The sequence below is a fragment of the Tetrahymena thermophila genome (genome assembly GCF_000189635.1).
Source record: "Tetrahymena thermophila SB210 genomic scaffold scf_8254475, whole genome shotgun sequence".
NCBI lineage: Eukaryota > Ciliophora > Oligohymenophorea > Hymenostomatida > Tetrahymenidae > Tetrahymena > Tetrahymena thermophila.
The window spans coordinates 91,811-109,918 of NW_002476250.1; the positions used below are offsets into that span (position 1 = coordinate 91,811).

An 18,108-nucleotide genomic window follows, 5' to 3' on the forward strand; every position below is an offset into this window, starting at 1 on the left:
AAATTATTTTATATATTATAAGTATGGAAGCGAAAAAATATTTTCATATAATGTAATTTTATTAAAATAAATACGTCTTCTTTTTAAATAAAATGTTTTTAATGAAACTTATATTTTTTGAAAAATTAATAGCTCAAGCTTTTTAAGGTTAGGTGCAAGCCAAAAAATAATACCTTGAGCTAAAAAGCATGTTAATATTTGTATTTATTTACAGCATTAATATAAAATTGATAGAAATTAAAGATGAATGAATAAAATTAATTATAAATATTTAGAGGAAGTGCAATATTAAACATTTTATTATCAAATATTAATTAATAAATAAATAAAGAAAGATGAAAGAATTTAAAATTATATTTAGAAGTATTTTAATTTATTTATTAAAATGAATTTTATAATTAATATTTTTTATTAAAATAAATAAATTTATATTTATTTAGCGTGTTTTTTTATTTCACTTTGCTTTTATTCTTCTATTTTCATTGCTTAGGAAATTAAATACATAAGGATTTTCAATTAGAGAATCTATTGGAAGGAGAGTAAATAGAAAAGTAGTATTATAGATTGTGCTGCCTAGACTCTTTATGAATTAAGTACCAATAATTAAAAAAATAAACGTAATAACTACAAGACTCTCAATAAAGATAATTAATTAAATTGTGGTGAGATAATTAAAGTAATCCTAACTTATGTTAACTACGAATTTATCTAATAAATCTATTGAATCTCTTAAGTAATAGTATGCTATATCCAAATCTTGAAGATTATTTTAGCTAACCCATTTCAAATACATTCCTAAGTAAAATTAAAGGTTTTACTATGGTGTTCTTCCAACATCATTTAAACTTGAAATAGTATCAAACATTTGCTTTATAGTAATTATTAGCCCTTATTTTAATTTTCCTTAAAATATTTCTCCACATTTATCAGGGTTTACTAATTTGTTAAATTGGAATTCTGAGTTTTTGTTATCTTATAATATTTGACAGGCATCGTTTTTCAAAGCCGTTAAGAAGACAGATTTGTATTTGTCTATTTGATATCTATCTGATTAAAAATTATTATCTATGTTGTAAAAATCATTTAGTCTATCTTTATTATTTTAGACTAATGAATCCATAAATCTGTAAAGCTTATTTCTATTTTCAAGCCCAAACCCATATATAGGGAAATTTATCAAAAAGTAAGATGACAAATAGTTGAGACTAACATAGGACTTGGTTAAAAGAATAAGACTATATTCTTGAATGTTATGGGTAAAACTATCAAAGAATCCCCTCATTAGTAAGACATTTAGCACAGGATTGAGTGAAAGTAAAATAAAAACAAAAAATGTTATTACTGATATTTTTAAAGAAAATCTCTAGAGACTATTTGTTTATGAGATTGTTCTCTTCTTTTTTTCTGTAATTGGCAGAAATTTCATAGTATTTTAATTTGAAGAGACAGCTTACGAGTTACGACGAACAACGAGCAATTTTTCAACATCATCATGCAAAAATAATTTATTCAGCTATGCTGATCTATACTTAGCTATCTATGTAGCAATTAGTTGTGGATTAAATGTGCATATTAGTTTAAGTATTTCTTCTTTTCTTCCTTAAATAGTATAATATACAGGAAACACAACAAGAACTATAATCGAGCTAATAACCTCAACCAAAACTACACTAAAAATCAAAAGTGATTTTGTTTATGAAAGAATAGTATTTGCATTATCCTAAGACATAGTTGAAACTTAAACAAGAGAATCGACATACACTTAATAATTTTAATAAGTAAATGCTTAACTGTAAATATCATTTAATTTTTAAAAGTTGATGCAATTCTTTGGATTCTAATACTCTTAAGAAGCTTTGTAATAGTAGCTGAGATAGTAAGGAAGATAAACCAGAGATTAGCTATATAAAAGTATTAAATTAGGTAAATAAAATTTAAATGATTAAAATATATAAGTTACCCTCTGGTTGCATTCATGTATGTAAAATGGGAACCGTCTTAATATCTTTAATTAAGAAGCATAAGCTAAGTCTCTTACTGCTAATCGAAAAAGAAGTCTTAAAACTAAGATTAGGATAAAAGTTATCTAAAAATGATATCAATACTTTTCGTATTTTATGTTGTGCTATTTGCACCATCTTACTAAATGGCTGCTCTATAAGTGCTTGGAAGAATCTGTGCTTTAGTGAGACACATAATCACAAACGGTGTAAAGCTTAGTTCATAATTTCTCAATACCTGCGAATATTCCTCTATAGCATTTGGACCTTTGAGTTAAAAAAAATATATTAACAAAACTTATTTTTTTTAATAAAGAAAAGAAAATTAATTTTTACCTATTTTAAGATTTGTGAAGTTTAACCAAACTGTATCAAAATTACTTTTTAGCCACAAATATAGCACAAATGTCAAAACAATTAAGATAAAAAATGAAGCAAAACCGGTTGCTTTAATATAGAAAATCTCAGCAGGTTCTCTCTTGTTTATAATTATATCGAATATGTTGACTTTCTTAGAATAAAATTAGCTTTCTCCTGTTCTTACAGAAGAGTCATCTCTCAAAATATCTTTTTATTTTTTCTTTAAGTAATCGCTATCTTCAGATTAATTGTTTTATAATGCTAAATTATTAAATTAGTCTTCTTGATTATTTGAGCCGTTGATATCTTTTAAAGAGTATTAATTAAAAAGTTAGCCTTACTACTTTTCATCATCTTCATCATCCTCTATCGCATCAACATTAATGTTAGTTAGATTTTTATTTACATTACGCCTAGCTAGTCTTTTAATTTTTGTGTCAGAAGCTCCTTTTAATTTAATTAATTTTTTTTTTTATTACCACCCATTCAAATAACTAATAGAGTTTTATATTTAAGATTCGTCAGCATTCTGAAAGATATTTCTTACATAAATTAAGTAAAAAAAATTTAATTAAGGAAATTAATAATTTCTAAATACTTATTCAATGCTCCTCTTTTATTGGGTCTTCTTAATTCTGGTGAGAGCAAACTATTTGTCATAGTAAACGACTCTATTCTCATATTATTATTCTATCAAATATTAAATTTTAAATTAGCATTGAAAATTGATTTGTACTTATTATTAAGTATATTTAATGTGCATTTATCAAAAATAATTGGTTACTTGAGATGAGCTCTACTGAATTTTTTCATCAAGCTCTTGAATAGATTGCTATGCTTATTGATTTAATGTACTGCTTAAAATATCATGAGGAATTTTCGATTGTTAAATTTATGTCTAATTTAACAAGTAATTTAAATAATATTCTTCGCGAGCATTATTATCTTATATTGAAACGTCTCTGACACTGTTTTGAAAAGTTGTTTCTGAGTTATGATGACCATTTAATGCTACATTTTCAGATCTTGGACTAAAGAAATTATTTTATGAACCTTGTATTTACTATTATGTAAAAATATTTATGTTGCTGTACTAATTTAGAGTATTATTTGGTTCATAACCATTCAAGTGCTAGGTGTTTTAAATTTTAGCTTACTGCTTGCCTCCTTCTATATGACTCATATTAATGAAGCTTTATGTTATTTATCTGGGGGATTGTCCATCACTATCTTGTTTGCTTTGCTAGTTCTGTAAAATGGTTGCAGCTAATGTACTCACTTTATTTTTTGAGTTTATAGCCATGTCTCCTTCTTCAATGTAATCATATCTTCTTCTTTCTGCAGACTATAATGAAGCATTAATTAAATTGAATTTGTTAAAATAAAAGAAGATTTTGAAAAAGTACTTACTTCTTCTAAATTCTCTTAATTGTCTGAATTATTTGTTTATGAATTTTATTGTTTTAAATCATTTCTGCTTGAATCTTATTAGATATAATAACTTTATTGATTTTCTAGCTGAAGCAAGTAGGTTGGTTCTTTCTAAGGATGAAAATAAAAGATCGATGTCTTTAAAAGCGGTATTTGTATAGGAGATTAATACAATTTGGTAAGATTTTCATTCAAACCAATGATATATTCATTAATTTCTTATTGTTTTCTAAATTTGCGTATCTAAGCTATTTCTACATAATACAAATATTTTTCTGGTTCAAAATAACTTTTTTGTCTTAAAACACTAAAACTTATTTCTAAGAATTGAAGAGAATCAGAAGGGTAGGTGGTAAAAAATTTATCAATTTCGTAAGCATCAAGTCTTACCTATTATCCCAATTAGGAAATTTGCTTAGCATTAACAGGAATAGCAAGTATAGATGTATTATTATTCAAATTTCTTCTTTGCTAATCCTTAAAGCCAAGCACATCATTATAATCTTATAAATCGTTTATGTCTTCATATTACTCAATGCACATTAAATACGGAATTAAATTTCGAACATTAAACTGCCTCAATAATTCTAATAAATAAATTATTTTTTAAATTAAATTCCATTCATAAAAATTAAGTTTAAAAATATTTTAAATGAAAGTTAATTTAAGTTAAAAATTGAAAAATTGTTTTCTTATTGATCAAAAAGTAGCAAAATTATTTTTAAATTTGATTTAAAAATGAGAAAATTAATTACTGAAAAATAATTAAATCAACATAAAATAATTTGTTACTTTTTAGTAGATAATTTTTTGTGGCATTTTTTTCAGCTAAGGATGACTACCTTACTATTCCTTATATCATTTTTGAAAGTATTCTCGTAATATTTTTAGTGGAATCAAGATATTAAAAGTTTTAGTCACAGATTATATATTCCTTTTTTTTATTACTTGGCTACAAATAGAGTGTCAACCCAAAATCATTTCCATCAACTATATCCAACTTTGATCTAATGATCACTGGAACTGTATATCCCTTTGCGTTTTTTATAAACGAAAAATGTTCCCCGAGCTAAATCCATAGCATATCTCCTTCTTCGCTGAGGGCTTGCAAATACTTATTAGTATGTTTTACTAAAAAATCAGGAATCAGATTGTTAAATGATTTATTTAAAATATCATTTATTTAGCACGAAAACATCTTTGCAGCTGAAAAGGTGGATTTAGTTATCAAACTCGATCTAAAAGATATAAACAAGGCAGATGACTTTATTCCTTGCAAATCAACTCTCCTGTCAGTTTTTCTCAACAAGTAATTCATAGCTTTTTTTGACCTGGAAACAAAGTTTCTTATTCTCCTTTTTTTGAAATCAAAATACTCTATATACAAATCTGCAATAATAAAAGTTTTTGGGTGAGTTGGACATATGTCAAAGAGCCTGATCAGCTGCTATTCTATAATTTCTTTTTACAGAATACATGTTTCGCTTTAGCGTACAAGTTCGTTTAAATTAATGAAATCTTAGTAAAGATATTCATAGTAGCTTTATTTCTTTTATAGTCCCTCCAGCATAGACTTCTTTAACTACTTTATAAGATAATCAAACTCTATCACTTGGGTGAGAGCTAAGCGCTAGTTTTAATAATCAGGAGTGCAAAAGAAATGGTAAAATGATTCAAATGTATCATAAATCAAACTTTATACGATGTATTTTCCTTGGAGAGATGTTAAATCCTTAAGGACAGATTCTCTCAACTCAAATACCTATGTAAAGGCTTTGGCAGGTGCCTTTGCTATTTACATAAGGTAGTAAACATAAATTGCTCTAATTTATATTGCCCCTGAATTTAAATACTCTTTATTAAGCTTTCTATTTCCTCTAATTAAAGCATTGATGCTGCTCATTTTCTTTACTGAGGTTGTTGTCCCAACATTCGTATGACTCCCGCCATTTATGTATTGAAGAGAAGTTTCCTTCTAATATTGCTAGTAATTAAATTTGAATGCAGAATTATTACTTAAATTAAAAAATTTATCGAATAAGTTATTGAGATAATCTATTATGAACTATCTTCTAAATTCATATCCATGCATTTCTAAAATAGATAATCCATTAAAAAAAACTTAATTAGATGATTTCGCACCTAAATTTTTCTTAATTTAGGATTATCCCTCCTTTTCTTAAGGAAAATTTCTTTCATACTTGATACAGAAGCAAGAGTCATCTTCGCAATTAATAACATGATTTGTATAAAGAGTTTCAAAGCAAACGCCTTCACCTTTTTCTTAGTTTGCATATACTTCATAGCTCAATTGTGTGAGACCTATGAGCTTTCTTATGTATCTGTTTGCTATGTTGAGATTTGAGACTTTCATTTCCTTCTGCATAAAAGGAAGAAGCTCCTCATCCTTTTTCCTAATGAGCATCAGGGAAATTTTATAAGAGACAGGAAGCGAAATGAGAAAGAGCAAAGAAAAATCTGATTTATTTATCTAAGCAGCCACTACAGAAAGTAGTGAATTAATAACTATAAAGCAAATTGAGAGCATTTCTGCTTGTTGCGCAAAATTAAAAAAATATGGAAAGTCCTTATAGAAAACTATCATTCTCAGGAGTTAAAAAATTAAGTAAATGTAAGTTTGAGTAATACCTGCCAACGAGCTGTATCTTAATCCAATATATATGATGGTAATTAATAAATGTAAATATTGATAAAAATTATGTCGCTATGCTAGAGAATCGTTTTCTATGATCGAATAATCAAAATCATTAACAAGAATTAATAGCCATAAAATTATTGTTGTAATTAAAATTACGAGACCAAATGATTTGGTTACAGGATCTGCGTAAACATTAAATAAAGCACTCACCTCAGAATAAAGGACTCTAATAGAAAAGTCACAAAAAGTGATAGCAAAGACCTAAATATAGCATTAAAAAATACGAGAAATAAGATTATTTGATATTTTCCATTGTGAATTTTATCTCTACTAAATAATTGTAGTAACTGTAGAGTAGTTACTGCCAGTTAGAATGTTATTTTCTTACTCGCTTACAAAATCAGAGTATTCTATAAAAACCCAAAAAATGTATCTAATAAGGATAAAGGAGATAATGAAGAGATTAAATACCATGCAAAAAAGACCAAAATAGTAGTAAATATTCTATATTTGTTGAGTATCATCAGGACTACAAATTATATCTAATAAAAGAATATAAACTCTAAAATATTTAGCATATTGTGTGATAAGAAATTCTCTTGTATCTCTTATATCTAAGCTTTTATTTTCTTTTTCAGTATTTATTTCCATAGACTAAATAACTTTCTCTGAAAATAGCAGGCTAACAATTTGCATACATTAAATAAATATAAGTATTCCGCCAAGTAGCCTACCTCTGTTATATGATTTCAGTAATGGGCGTACAACTTTTGAATAAAACGCTATTGTCCTCTATCGTATATCTATTTATTGTGCTGCTTGCGACTTCATTCTTTTACTCATTATAAACATTTTATCTATATGATTATTCGCTTTTTATCCACCCATCTTGTTTAAATTGTATGGCTTTATCTTCTGTATAAATGCTGCAATTTTATATGTTTTTAAAAATCAAATTCGAAATTTGAGTCTCGTAGTCTTTGCGATGAATTCCTAGCTTAAGCTTTTAAGTAAGTAAACTATCAGCCCCTATTTAGAATTTTATGGTAATACTAAAAATATAATTAAATAATTTGATTGAAATATTGTTAAATATAAAAAATTAAATATATATTTGGTATTGCTTCTTTCTAATCTAAAAAATTTTTTAGTGGTGTACTACGATTGGAATTAATTAAATTTTCATAATTAATAGTTAATGCTTTCTTACTCCTAGCAGAGTTGCCATGAGTCTATTGAATTTGGTGTAATAAATTGTATAAAAAATAGAAGTAAATATCTCATAACTAAATCAAAATCATTTTTCAAATTCATTTGATTTCTTACTTCAGTTAAACCAAAGTTGCATTTTTAATTTATTTCTTGCTTAAGTAAGATAAAAAAAATGTAAAATAAAACAAAAAATTCTAAAAATAATTAAAAATTAAGTGAGTGCTGAATATGATGTATTATAGTTATATATTTTTAATTGCTATAGATTTGTATTTTCCTAAAAGTAAAAGCAGAAATTTTAATACGCCAGTATATTAATAAATGGTTAAATAAATTAAATATTAAACTGGAATTGTATTTTTAAGAGAGCAAAAAAATAGATTTTTTATACTTTTAAAAGCTTTACTAAAACACTATTTTAGTAAAAATCCTCTCTGACTATGCTACTGATTTCTTATTAAATTATGTTATAATTTTTTATTTTTTATAAAAATTTAATGATTAATAATTTAATTTACAATAATTTATCTTTCAATTTGCTTCCTTCCATTAAATTTTGATTTACATATTGATCGTTTATTTTTATATAAACAAAAAATATCAATATTATTTATTTTTTTTCAAATTCTAACTTTATTAAATAAAAATGTTTTTAGAGTGATTTATTTAAATTTTAGAATGAGATCATTAAAAAATTCTACGTTAAACGTTTTTTTTGGAAAATCTCCTTTTTTTTTCACTTGAATTTTTACTAAGTAACTATTTATTAACTACGCAAAGTAAAAACAATTTAAAATAATTTTGTTTTTTAATATAACATTAGTAATAAAAATTTAAATATTTATAACAAGAAAATTAAAAATTTGAATAAATTTCAATTCACTGTCAATTTAAAATAAATGCAAAGAAAAGTATGTTTTAATTCAAATTTTAGATAAGGATAAATAAAAAAAATATACTTTTTAATTATTACTATTACCTAAATTTATAATGAATAAAAAATTTATTATAAAGTTTATAAATAAATTAAAAAACATTTAAATAAACAAATTAGAGTGAATGATAAATTATAAGTGTAAAGAATTAATTATTATTTTTAATACTTTTACTATTATCTTTGATTTCAATTTTATTAAATTATTTCAAAATCAAACCTTTATGGTCTTTAAAAATTAATAAATAGTACTATTTTATTTACTTTCTATTACAAAAAAATAATGAAAATTAAAAATCGTTTTTATTAAATAATAATTATACATGCATTCAGATATTCAATATTTATTTTTCTATGTTTTTAAAAAGGAATATATTTTTCAAACATCAAAGTATTAAAGGTAAAGTATTATTCCCATAAAGGAAGAAATCTTTTTCAAAAACCCTGATTAGCACTTTCAGAAAATAAAATACTGTATATCCTCCTATATTCTCACCCACTTAAAAATTCACCCATAAAAATTTATTTGACTCATATGTATATACCAATAGCGGGTTCGACTTGCAGCGAGGGTGGGTGAAATTCTAAGATGATATACAGTAACACTTTTACTTAATAATTAAATATTATAATTCTCATAAAATAAAAAATATTAAGTTAAAATTTAAGAAAAACTAGTTTGAAATTTCATATAATAGAAAAAAATTATTGTTAAAATTTCTAATAAAAAAACTAAAAAGTGTATTAAAGCCAAAATAAAATTATTAAAATCTAAAATATTATTGCTTTGATAAAAAATAAACCAAAAATAGTCTTAGAAAATAATCTTTATTACCTTATTTATAGCTAAACAACTATTTAAGGATCAATCTCAAATATATAAATCATGCAAGCACTTAATTAAAAAATCAAGTATTTATAATGAATTAAAATAATATTTAAATTTGTTTTAAAAGTAGAAATAAATTAAATATTTTATTTTATTTTTAGTGGATAAAACAAATTTTGAATTGTTAGGTCAAATATAAATAGGTAAATTTAAAAATTATTAACAAAAGCTAAATTTATAATAAGGCAACCTTAATTAATTTATTTATTACAATCCAACAAATTAGTAATTTTGGAGATTAAATAAACTGATTATAAGGGTAAATTTAATTTGGATAAATTAAATATTTTCAACAAATAAGTAATAAATAAAGATAATTTTACAATTTTATATCAAAATTTCTAATAAAATAAAATTAAAATTGTTTGAAGGATAAATTTAAATAGATAATTAAAAAATTATATTCATTCAAAAACCATCTTGTTACTTCATGATTCATCAAGCAACAAAACAAATTTAAATCAAAAAGTGACTTAGTGATATTTTATTATGATACATTTATTTTATTTTTTTTCGTTTGTAGTGGATGTGTAATAATAAAATTTTAAGAAATAAAATGTATTACAATTTAAAAAGTGATTTCTTTTAAAAAATTGCTCAGAATAGTGATAAAAATTACAGCACTTTAATTACAAATACTTTTTTAACATTTGATTTCTTGTATTTTTAGTAAGCAGGGAATAAGTAAATTGGCAATTTAATTTGTGGATTTTTAATGCGAAGTAGTTCTAGATAATTTTAAAAAGAGTATCTTTTAATTTAATATATATATGGAAAATCAAGTACAGAAGGTTCCTCTATAACAATTAATTTTTATTAATTTTATTGATTAATTTATTGAATTCGTATGGTGGAATGATTTATGAGCTTTTCAAATTAATTAATCAGGCAAATAAAATTTAATACTTTAAAATATAATGTATAAAGTAAATCAATCTACCTTTTATTGTTTCTATGATTTACAATAAAAGATTGTGTAATCTAAAAAATTATGCTTAACAAAATTTTTTGGTGATTATTTCAAGATATGAATAAATGTATTAAATTTCATACAAATTTAATTGATAAAAGAATTTTTAAAATACCAAAATACGAAATAATATCTTTTTGATCAATAAATACCATCAAGTTTAAATATATGTTGATTCTTGAGGATATTACATTTTTAAATTACTTCTTTTCTTAATTATTTTAGTTTATAAAATATCTACTTTAGAAAAAATAGTGATCGGTCATTTTTAAAGAAAAAAACAAATTTATTTCAGTAAACAAAGTTGTTCAAATTAAAGTTAAGCTATTTTAGGAAATTTTATTCAACAAAATGATTTATCTATTTTATTTTTTTTTAACTCTCATGATTTTGTCTTTGTGTGTAAATTTTGTTAGGAAGTCTTTCAAAAGTAAAGGAAGTTGTTTAGTAGTAAAAGTCAAAGTTAGTTTTTTTTTCTTCTTTGATTATTAGACAGGTTTTGAATTATTTATTTTGAATTTTTTACTATACTTATTACTTAGTAAAAATATATAATTCTTTTATTATAAGAGCTTAATCATTGTCCATTTTAAATTATATCAAAAAGATTATAAAAGTTATATTTTAAATAGCTATAAAATATTTTATAAATATTTTGTTTTTTTTGAATATATTTTGTTATTATTTTATATAAAGAATTGTTTGTAAAATAAGGAATATTAGAAAGACTTTTTCATTATAATTTTTATAATTAGTATCGTGATTTTTGTATATAGAGAAAGCCTAAAACTCTGAACAGATGAGCTAAATTGAAGAAAATTCAACAACAGTTTAAAAAGATCCTACAGAATTTACACCAACTTCCTTTAAAGTTATTGGAAAGAGGGAAGATATTCCTGTGCTTAAAGAAATAGGATAAAAGATTGATGAATCAAAAAGATTAAAAGAGGAAGGCAATTAGTTTTTTAAGCAAAAAGATTATAAAAAAGCTCTTTCTTCCTACAACAAGGCTATTTTATATGTAATCGGTTTAGTAGGTGAAAATGATGAACACTATTAATATGGAAATGCTAGCTCGAAGCTGAACGAAGAACAAGACTTAATAGTAAAAGAGCTTAAATCTAGCTTATATTTAAATATTTCCTAAATTGACCTATTTAACAAAAACTATGCAAAATGTATTGAAAGAGCAACAAAATCTCTTGACATTAAATAGACAGCAAAGGGATACTACAGAAGAGCTATCGCTTATATGGAGCTAAACGATTTCTAGCGCTCATAATAAGACTTTTAAAAAAGCCTTTAATTGGACTAAACACTAGAAAAAGATATACAACAAAAAATTTAGATATTAAAGCAAAAAGAAAAGCAAGAAGACAAAAAATCTTAAGCTTTCTATTCAAAAATGTTTAATTGAAAAAATATGCTAATTATTAATTCAATTATTCTCTCTATTAGTAATAGTTATGTATTTATAAATCATGTTTTGTTTTTAATTGCATCATAAAACTTTAGTTGTACCTCATTTATGCTATTTTATAAGTATTACTTTTTGAATCCATATCTAATTAGCTTGCTTTCATTATTTGTTATTCAATTAAATTAAAAATATTTCTCTCCATCGCTATATCTTTATCACATCCTATTCTTAAGATTACTCTTTACCTTAACCTATGTTCAGATAATCTTAAAAACTTTCCTTATTTAAATCTGATCAATTTTAATTTATAAATCATTAAGTAAGTAAGGGGGATGGGGAAAAAATTTAATCTTCACAAGGTATTAATTTAATATCAACAAAAAAAAGAAGATCAATTAAATTTTTACGTCATAAGCAATAAAGGTAACAAATTTATGAATACAAATTTAATACCTTCAATATAATTCGCAAACATTTGATCACTATTTTTTATAAATTTATATTGTAATTTATGTTGTTCATCAAGATGATTTAGTTTTATTTTTCTTTAAAATTATTTTCATTCATCAGATAATAAACTATAAAAAAATAAAGTTGTATTGATATTAAACTTTTTTAAAATTATTTTTATATGACTAGCTTTAGCAATTAATTTTAACTTTCAATTTATGCAATTAAAAATTTTTCCTTTTATGGATTGTAATAAAATACGTCTTATTTCTAAAAATTATATTTTGTTCATAGTACGCAGTTTAATATTTTGAAACAACAATATTCGATCTTTTACTTTCTTCAAAACAGTTTGAAAAAGTTCTCTATTCTAAAAAGTTTCCTTAAATAGAATTTATTTATTAGAATGCCCTTATGCTAAAAAATATAAAAAAAATAATTTTTATCTTGTTATATAATGTACTTTTAATTTATTTAAAAAACTATTAAGAATATTAATTTTTCTTCAAAAACATTTGCTTTTATTAAAATACATCAAATAGCTTTATCAAAAGAAACTAATTATCAATTACCTTATCTTTAATACCTCAAATATGTATATTTCTATCAATTTTCCACAATCCTTCTTTTTCTTGATTTAAAATAGCCTCAAAAAGCAAACTTAAATCTTAAAAATAATTAATTAATTTCATAAAAAATAAAAAAAAGTAAATTAAAAATAATAAAAATGAATAAAGCCATCCTTTTACTCGCTTTCTTAGCTGTTTCTATCAACGCTACTAATGATGTCTTCAACGTCACCCTTACTAGCAGCCTTAAATTAAAGCCCATCCTTTTAGATAATACTACTTATGCTGATTACTGTTCTTACAATTCTACAGTTACTTTGATCCCCACTGCAAAAGCCGATAACAAAACTTTATTCACTGGTTTCAATGTTACTGGATAAGCCTTCGCAAATTACACTGGTTGCCCTACTTACTATTTAACTTTCGTCACCTCTGCAACTAATAATACTGCTATTACAGTTAACACCACTGCTGACTTAAACAGTGCTTATGTTATGGAAAGCGTTAATTAAAATATCTTCAAACTTATTTACAAATACGAAATTGGTAGCGACAACAAGACTAATGCTACTGCATATCTTCCCGCTTACTAACTTTTGGCAAACGGTCAAGTTTCAACTGAAAAAATAGCTTATTAAAGTCTCAGCGTTGTTATGACTTCTGCTTTAAAATTAGCAGCTGTTGCATTTTCTGCATTATTTGCTTTATTATTCTGAGTATGATATTATTATTGAATGTAAATATAGTTCATATTTGTATGTGTTCTGGTGTTTACTTTAATAACTTTTAAATTAAAACTTTTTTAAATTAAACTTAAATAAATATTTTAAAACCTAAAATATAACAAACAATAAAAAGAAATTAAAGAAATTTAAAATTTAAAAACAAAAATATAAATTTTTTTTTGAATTTTTTTAATACTGAATTTTATACTTTAATTAGTTATCCTTTAAATTTACATTTAAATTAATGAATCATTTCTTAGAAACATAATTTCGCATAAAAACAATACAACAAAATTAAAAATATAAATATTAAAAAATAAATATAATCTTTATTTTTAGAAATTTTTCTTAACTTAATTATCAAACTTTCTTAAATTTACCTATATAAATATTAAAGTTCTAAAAGATTTCTTTGTAAATATATTAGAAAAGTGTAATTTGGATATACATAAATAATATGCCCTAAACTTTAATATATTTATATCTCTCAAAAGCAAATAATTAACAAATCATTAATTAATTCATAATAATCCAAATTTAAAATCTTAGAAGAATCTACAATGTGAAAAATTTCACGAAATATTTTTCATTATGAATGGTGCATTACATATTTTTGTATTTGATTAAAACATAGTATTAGAAATAACTAATTAATAAGAATAAAATTAAGATATCCATAAACTCAGTTTAGTATTTAGCATCTTTAAAATTAAAAAGTCTTATTGAAATTTATTTATTCTAACACAAAATATAAGAAGTTAAAATATTAAAGTTAAGAATAAATTTTAATATAAAAATAAAAAAATAATATCAATATTATTCTCTATAATTAAAGTGATTTTTATTAGTTTGTATCAAAATTCTACTTTCTTCTCTTATTTTGAATTATTTTATTTCTATTTCAAATTGACTGAAAAAAAAAATCTTATTTTCTTTAATAATATTTCTTTCTTCGTTATTTTATTAAATACACGAGTCTTTATCATCATTATTTATTTTTGCTAAATAATTTGCAAGTTATTTATATTTAGCTAAACTCCATTAAATTTCTAATTTAAAATTATTTTTTAAAAATTTTTAATCTTTATACAAACTGTGCTAATAAATAAATACTTAATCCTCAATTAAAATAATATCTTTCTTAGAAATCATGTGTTGTGTTGGACATTACTTATTGATGATATTTGATATAGTTTAGAAATGTAGTAAGTCAGTCACCTATTATAATTTTTAAATTGTATAAGATAGTCTAAGTATACGTATTTGCTCCTAAAACAGTCTCTAGAAATGAAGCACTTTAAAATCAAACCCTGTCCTTTTATGTTTTGATATTTTAGCTTTTTTAAAGAAATAAATACTAACAATTTTATGAACAAACATATACTTATATTTTCACTTTATTTAATGAAAAGAAATTTAATTTAAAGAAGACATATTTGATAGAGACTTTTTTAATATTCTTTTAGTTCATATCTCCATATTAATTAATTAAAATTTAGCTCTGATTTATGCATTTTCTTGCGAAAACGAGTTTCCACTCTATTTTAAGACTTTTGTTTGAAAGTAAATTTTTTTAATTTTAGATTGAAATTTAATTTTTTTTCTATATTAATAAAGAGATAAATAAGGAAACATTCAAAATTATTGAATAATTTTAGATGAGTTAAATATGTTACTGAATAATATCTAATTATTTAGATATTTGAAAAATGATATAAAGAGAGCAATTTTAAAAATTTTAGATTGAAATTTTATTTTTTTGGAATAATAAAGACAAAAATTTGAGAAATATTAACATTTATAAAATAATGATTCAATAATCTTATTGACTATATAAATAGTATGGATATTTGATATTTAGAGAATAATTTTATAAAATTAATTTATTATTAGCTAAATATGATACAAATAATATCAACAATATGGATATTTAGTGTTTGATGTATATAGATATTAATTTTATAAAATTAATGTATAATAGTTTAATATCCTATCTATTGAATGAGATTAAAGATATGGATTTGATAAATATAGAATAGTTCTATAAAAAATCTATGAATAGTCAAATATCGTATTTAATGAATAGTGTGCTAGCTTAAACTTTTAATTTTTTATTGCAAAATACAATATTTTGGAACAAAAATTTTAATTTTTATCTTGTTATATTAAGTATTATGAATTTATTTAATTTAAAACTATTAACAATATTAAATTATTTTCAAAAACATTTACTTTTAAATAGTAAAATACATCAAATACCTTTTATTAAAAAGAATAAATTTTGGATTAATTTATCTTTAATATGTTTCTATAAATTTAAACAATCTTTATTGGTTAAAAAAACAAATTTAATTCTTAAAAATAATTACTTAATTAATTTAATTAGATAAAATACTAAAAACAATAAAAATGAATAAAGCCATCCTTTTACTCACTTTCTTAGCTGTTTCTATCAATGCTTAAGATATCTTCAACATCACCCTTAACAGGAGCTTTGAATTAAAGCCATACCCATTATATGGTGATTATCCTGATTATTGTTCTTACAATTCTACAGTCACTTTGACCCCCACTACAAGCGCCAATAACAATACTTTATTCACTGGTTTTAATGTTACAGGATAAGCTTACGCAAATTTTACTGGCTGCCCTGCTTACTATTTAACTTTCGTCACCTCTATATATGATAAAACTCCTATTACATATAACAACACCCAAAATATTGCCTTAGATAATATTTATGTTATGGATAACATTACTTAAATTCCTTACAAACTTATTTCCTAAGTTTCTACTAACATAATTAACAACTACATCAATGCTACTGCATAACTTCCTGCTTTCTAGATTTCTGCTTCAGATATAATTAAAAATATTTTTTCCAAATAAAGTCTCTTCTTTGTTATTCCTACTGATTTCAAAATAGCATCTGTTTCTGTTTTTACTTTAATTCCTTTATCATTCTGAAAAAGATATTATTATTGAATGTAAATTTTGTTCATATTGTATGTATCCTAGTGTTTACTTTTAAATGAATCTTTTTTTAAATAAACTTAAATGAGTATTTTAAAAATCTATTATTCAATATGGCAAAGAATAAAAAGAAATTGAAAATTTATTCATTAAAAAAAAATTTTTCTATGTATTTTTTAATACTGAATTTTTTTTAATTGATAATAAATTAAATTTATATTTTTATTAATTAATTTTTACCCAGAAAAGCAATTTCACATTAAAGGAATACTAAAAAAAATTAAAAATATGAATATTAAAGGCAAATAAGATGTTCATTAAAAAAAATATTCTAGACTTAATTATTAAATTTCTTAAATTTATCTATTAAGATATAATAGTTCTAAATGAATTGTATAAAAATATATTTGAAAAGTGTAAGTTAGGTATATTATGAATATAAGCCCTCTATTTTAATTTATTTATTTATGCACCTTAAAGTAAATAATTAATAAATCATTAATGTAAATTTTATAAAATAATTTTTTTAAATGTCTTAATAATTTTACACTACTCCAAAAATTAGACCCTAATAATTAGAGTTTAGTTATAATAAATATCTTAAAATAAAAAACTGTGGAACAATAACTTACCCCAAATATAAGAACATTTGAATCTTATGAGAATATTTGTATTTTAATAAAACATTTTTTATCTAAATTAAATTTAAAGGAAAAAGAAAAGTTAAAAACAATACTTCGAAAAATAAAAGGGATAACTAAAGAAATTTGTTAGAATCTATATAACAATTTTTTAAACTGTATATAAATTTTCAAATAAGTAAAAAGGTCTTTAATTAATAATATAAGTCTAGTAGTAGGATTTGATAGATCTAAAATAGTTTTTATGCAAATTTTATTATAAAAAGGATAAATAAATAAAGTATTAATTCATAACAAATGGTGTCCTATTTATTGTTAATCGTTAATAAAGTATTATATGAAGATTTGATACATTAATTAGCAAATTCTTAATCTAGATAATGCCAAGCTTTCAGAAAAAACTCTATTGTCTATTTTCAATTATTTTATTAAAAATATTCTTTTTAAATTATTTTTTTATAATTTGCTCATACAAACTTTATTTAGTTGATACCAAGGTTTCTAATCTATAAAATCTAAGTTTTATTATAATTTAATTAATTTTCTTATGAAGTATGGCTTCTGAATCCATCTTTCATCTTTGAGAAAAAAAACCATCTTTTTCGAAAATAAAATAGATAATATTTGAATATAATCAAGTTATGTAAACTAACTATCTACATTCAAAACATAAGAATAAAGCTCAGATATTAGTTATAATAACTTAAGCTCTTTCATTCCTTAAAAAAATAATCATTAATAGGAACCAAATCTCTAATTCTGAGGTGATTTTAGAATATATTTTATTACAATTGCTACACCCAATTTAATTTTATGATTATAATATTTATTCTCTTTTTATTGATTTTATTCTCTCACAATTAAATTAATTATAA

The 18,108-nt window shown here is 22.5% G+C and overlaps 4 protein-coding genes across 4 annotated transcripts; 3 read left to right on the forward strand and 1 right to left on the reverse strand. All coding sequences in view use genetic code 6, as the record gives it.

Moving 5' to 3' along the window:
* Positions 1 to 454: 454 nt before the first annotated feature.
* On the reverse strand, positions 455 to 7,338 carry TTHERM_00419940 (iron hydrogenase small subunit family protein, putative; the record flags this gene model as incomplete). The annotated part of the gene is made up of 7 exons (XM_001033249.2): positions 455 to 1,901; positions 1,961 to 2,267; positions 2,337 to 2,902; positions 2,959 to 3,050; positions 3,145 to 3,705; positions 3,771 to 4,378; positions 4,584 to 7,338. The coding sequence occupies 7 exons, from the start codon at positions 7,336 to 7,338 to the stop codon at positions 455 to 457; spliced, it is 6,336 nt and encodes a 2,111-aa protein (XP_001033249.2).
* A 3,916-nt stretch (positions 7,339 to 11,254) lies between these two features.
* TTHERM_00419950 (tetratricopeptide repeat protein) lies at positions 11,255 to 11,872 on the forward strand (the record flags this gene model as incomplete). The annotated part of the gene is made up of 1 exon (XM_001033250.1): positions 11,255 to 11,872. The coding sequence occupies one exon, from the start codon at positions 11,255 to 11,257 to the stop codon at positions 11,870 to 11,872; it is 618 nt and encodes a 205-aa protein (XP_001033250.1).
* A 1,180-nt stretch (positions 11,873 to 13,052) lies between these two features.
* On the forward strand, positions 13,053 to 13,610 carry TTHERM_00419960 (hypothetical protein; the record flags this gene model as incomplete). The annotated part of the gene is made up of 1 exon (XM_001033251.3): positions 13,053 to 13,610. One exon carries the CDS (start codon positions 13,053 to 13,055, stop codon positions 13,608 to 13,610), a length of 558 nt encoding a protein of 185 aa, XP_001033251.1.
* Positions 13,611 to 16,028: 2,418 nt separating this feature from the next.
* On the forward strand, positions 16,029 to 16,586 carry TTHERM_00419970 (hypothetical protein; the record flags this gene model as incomplete). Its single annotated transcript, XM_001033252.1, has 1 exon — positions 16,029 to 16,586. The coding sequence occupies one exon, from the start codon at positions 16,029 to 16,031 to the stop codon at positions 16,584 to 16,586; it is 558 nt and encodes a 185-aa protein (XP_001033252.1).
* Between the last annotated feature and the right edge of the window lie 1,522 nt (positions 16,587 to 18,108).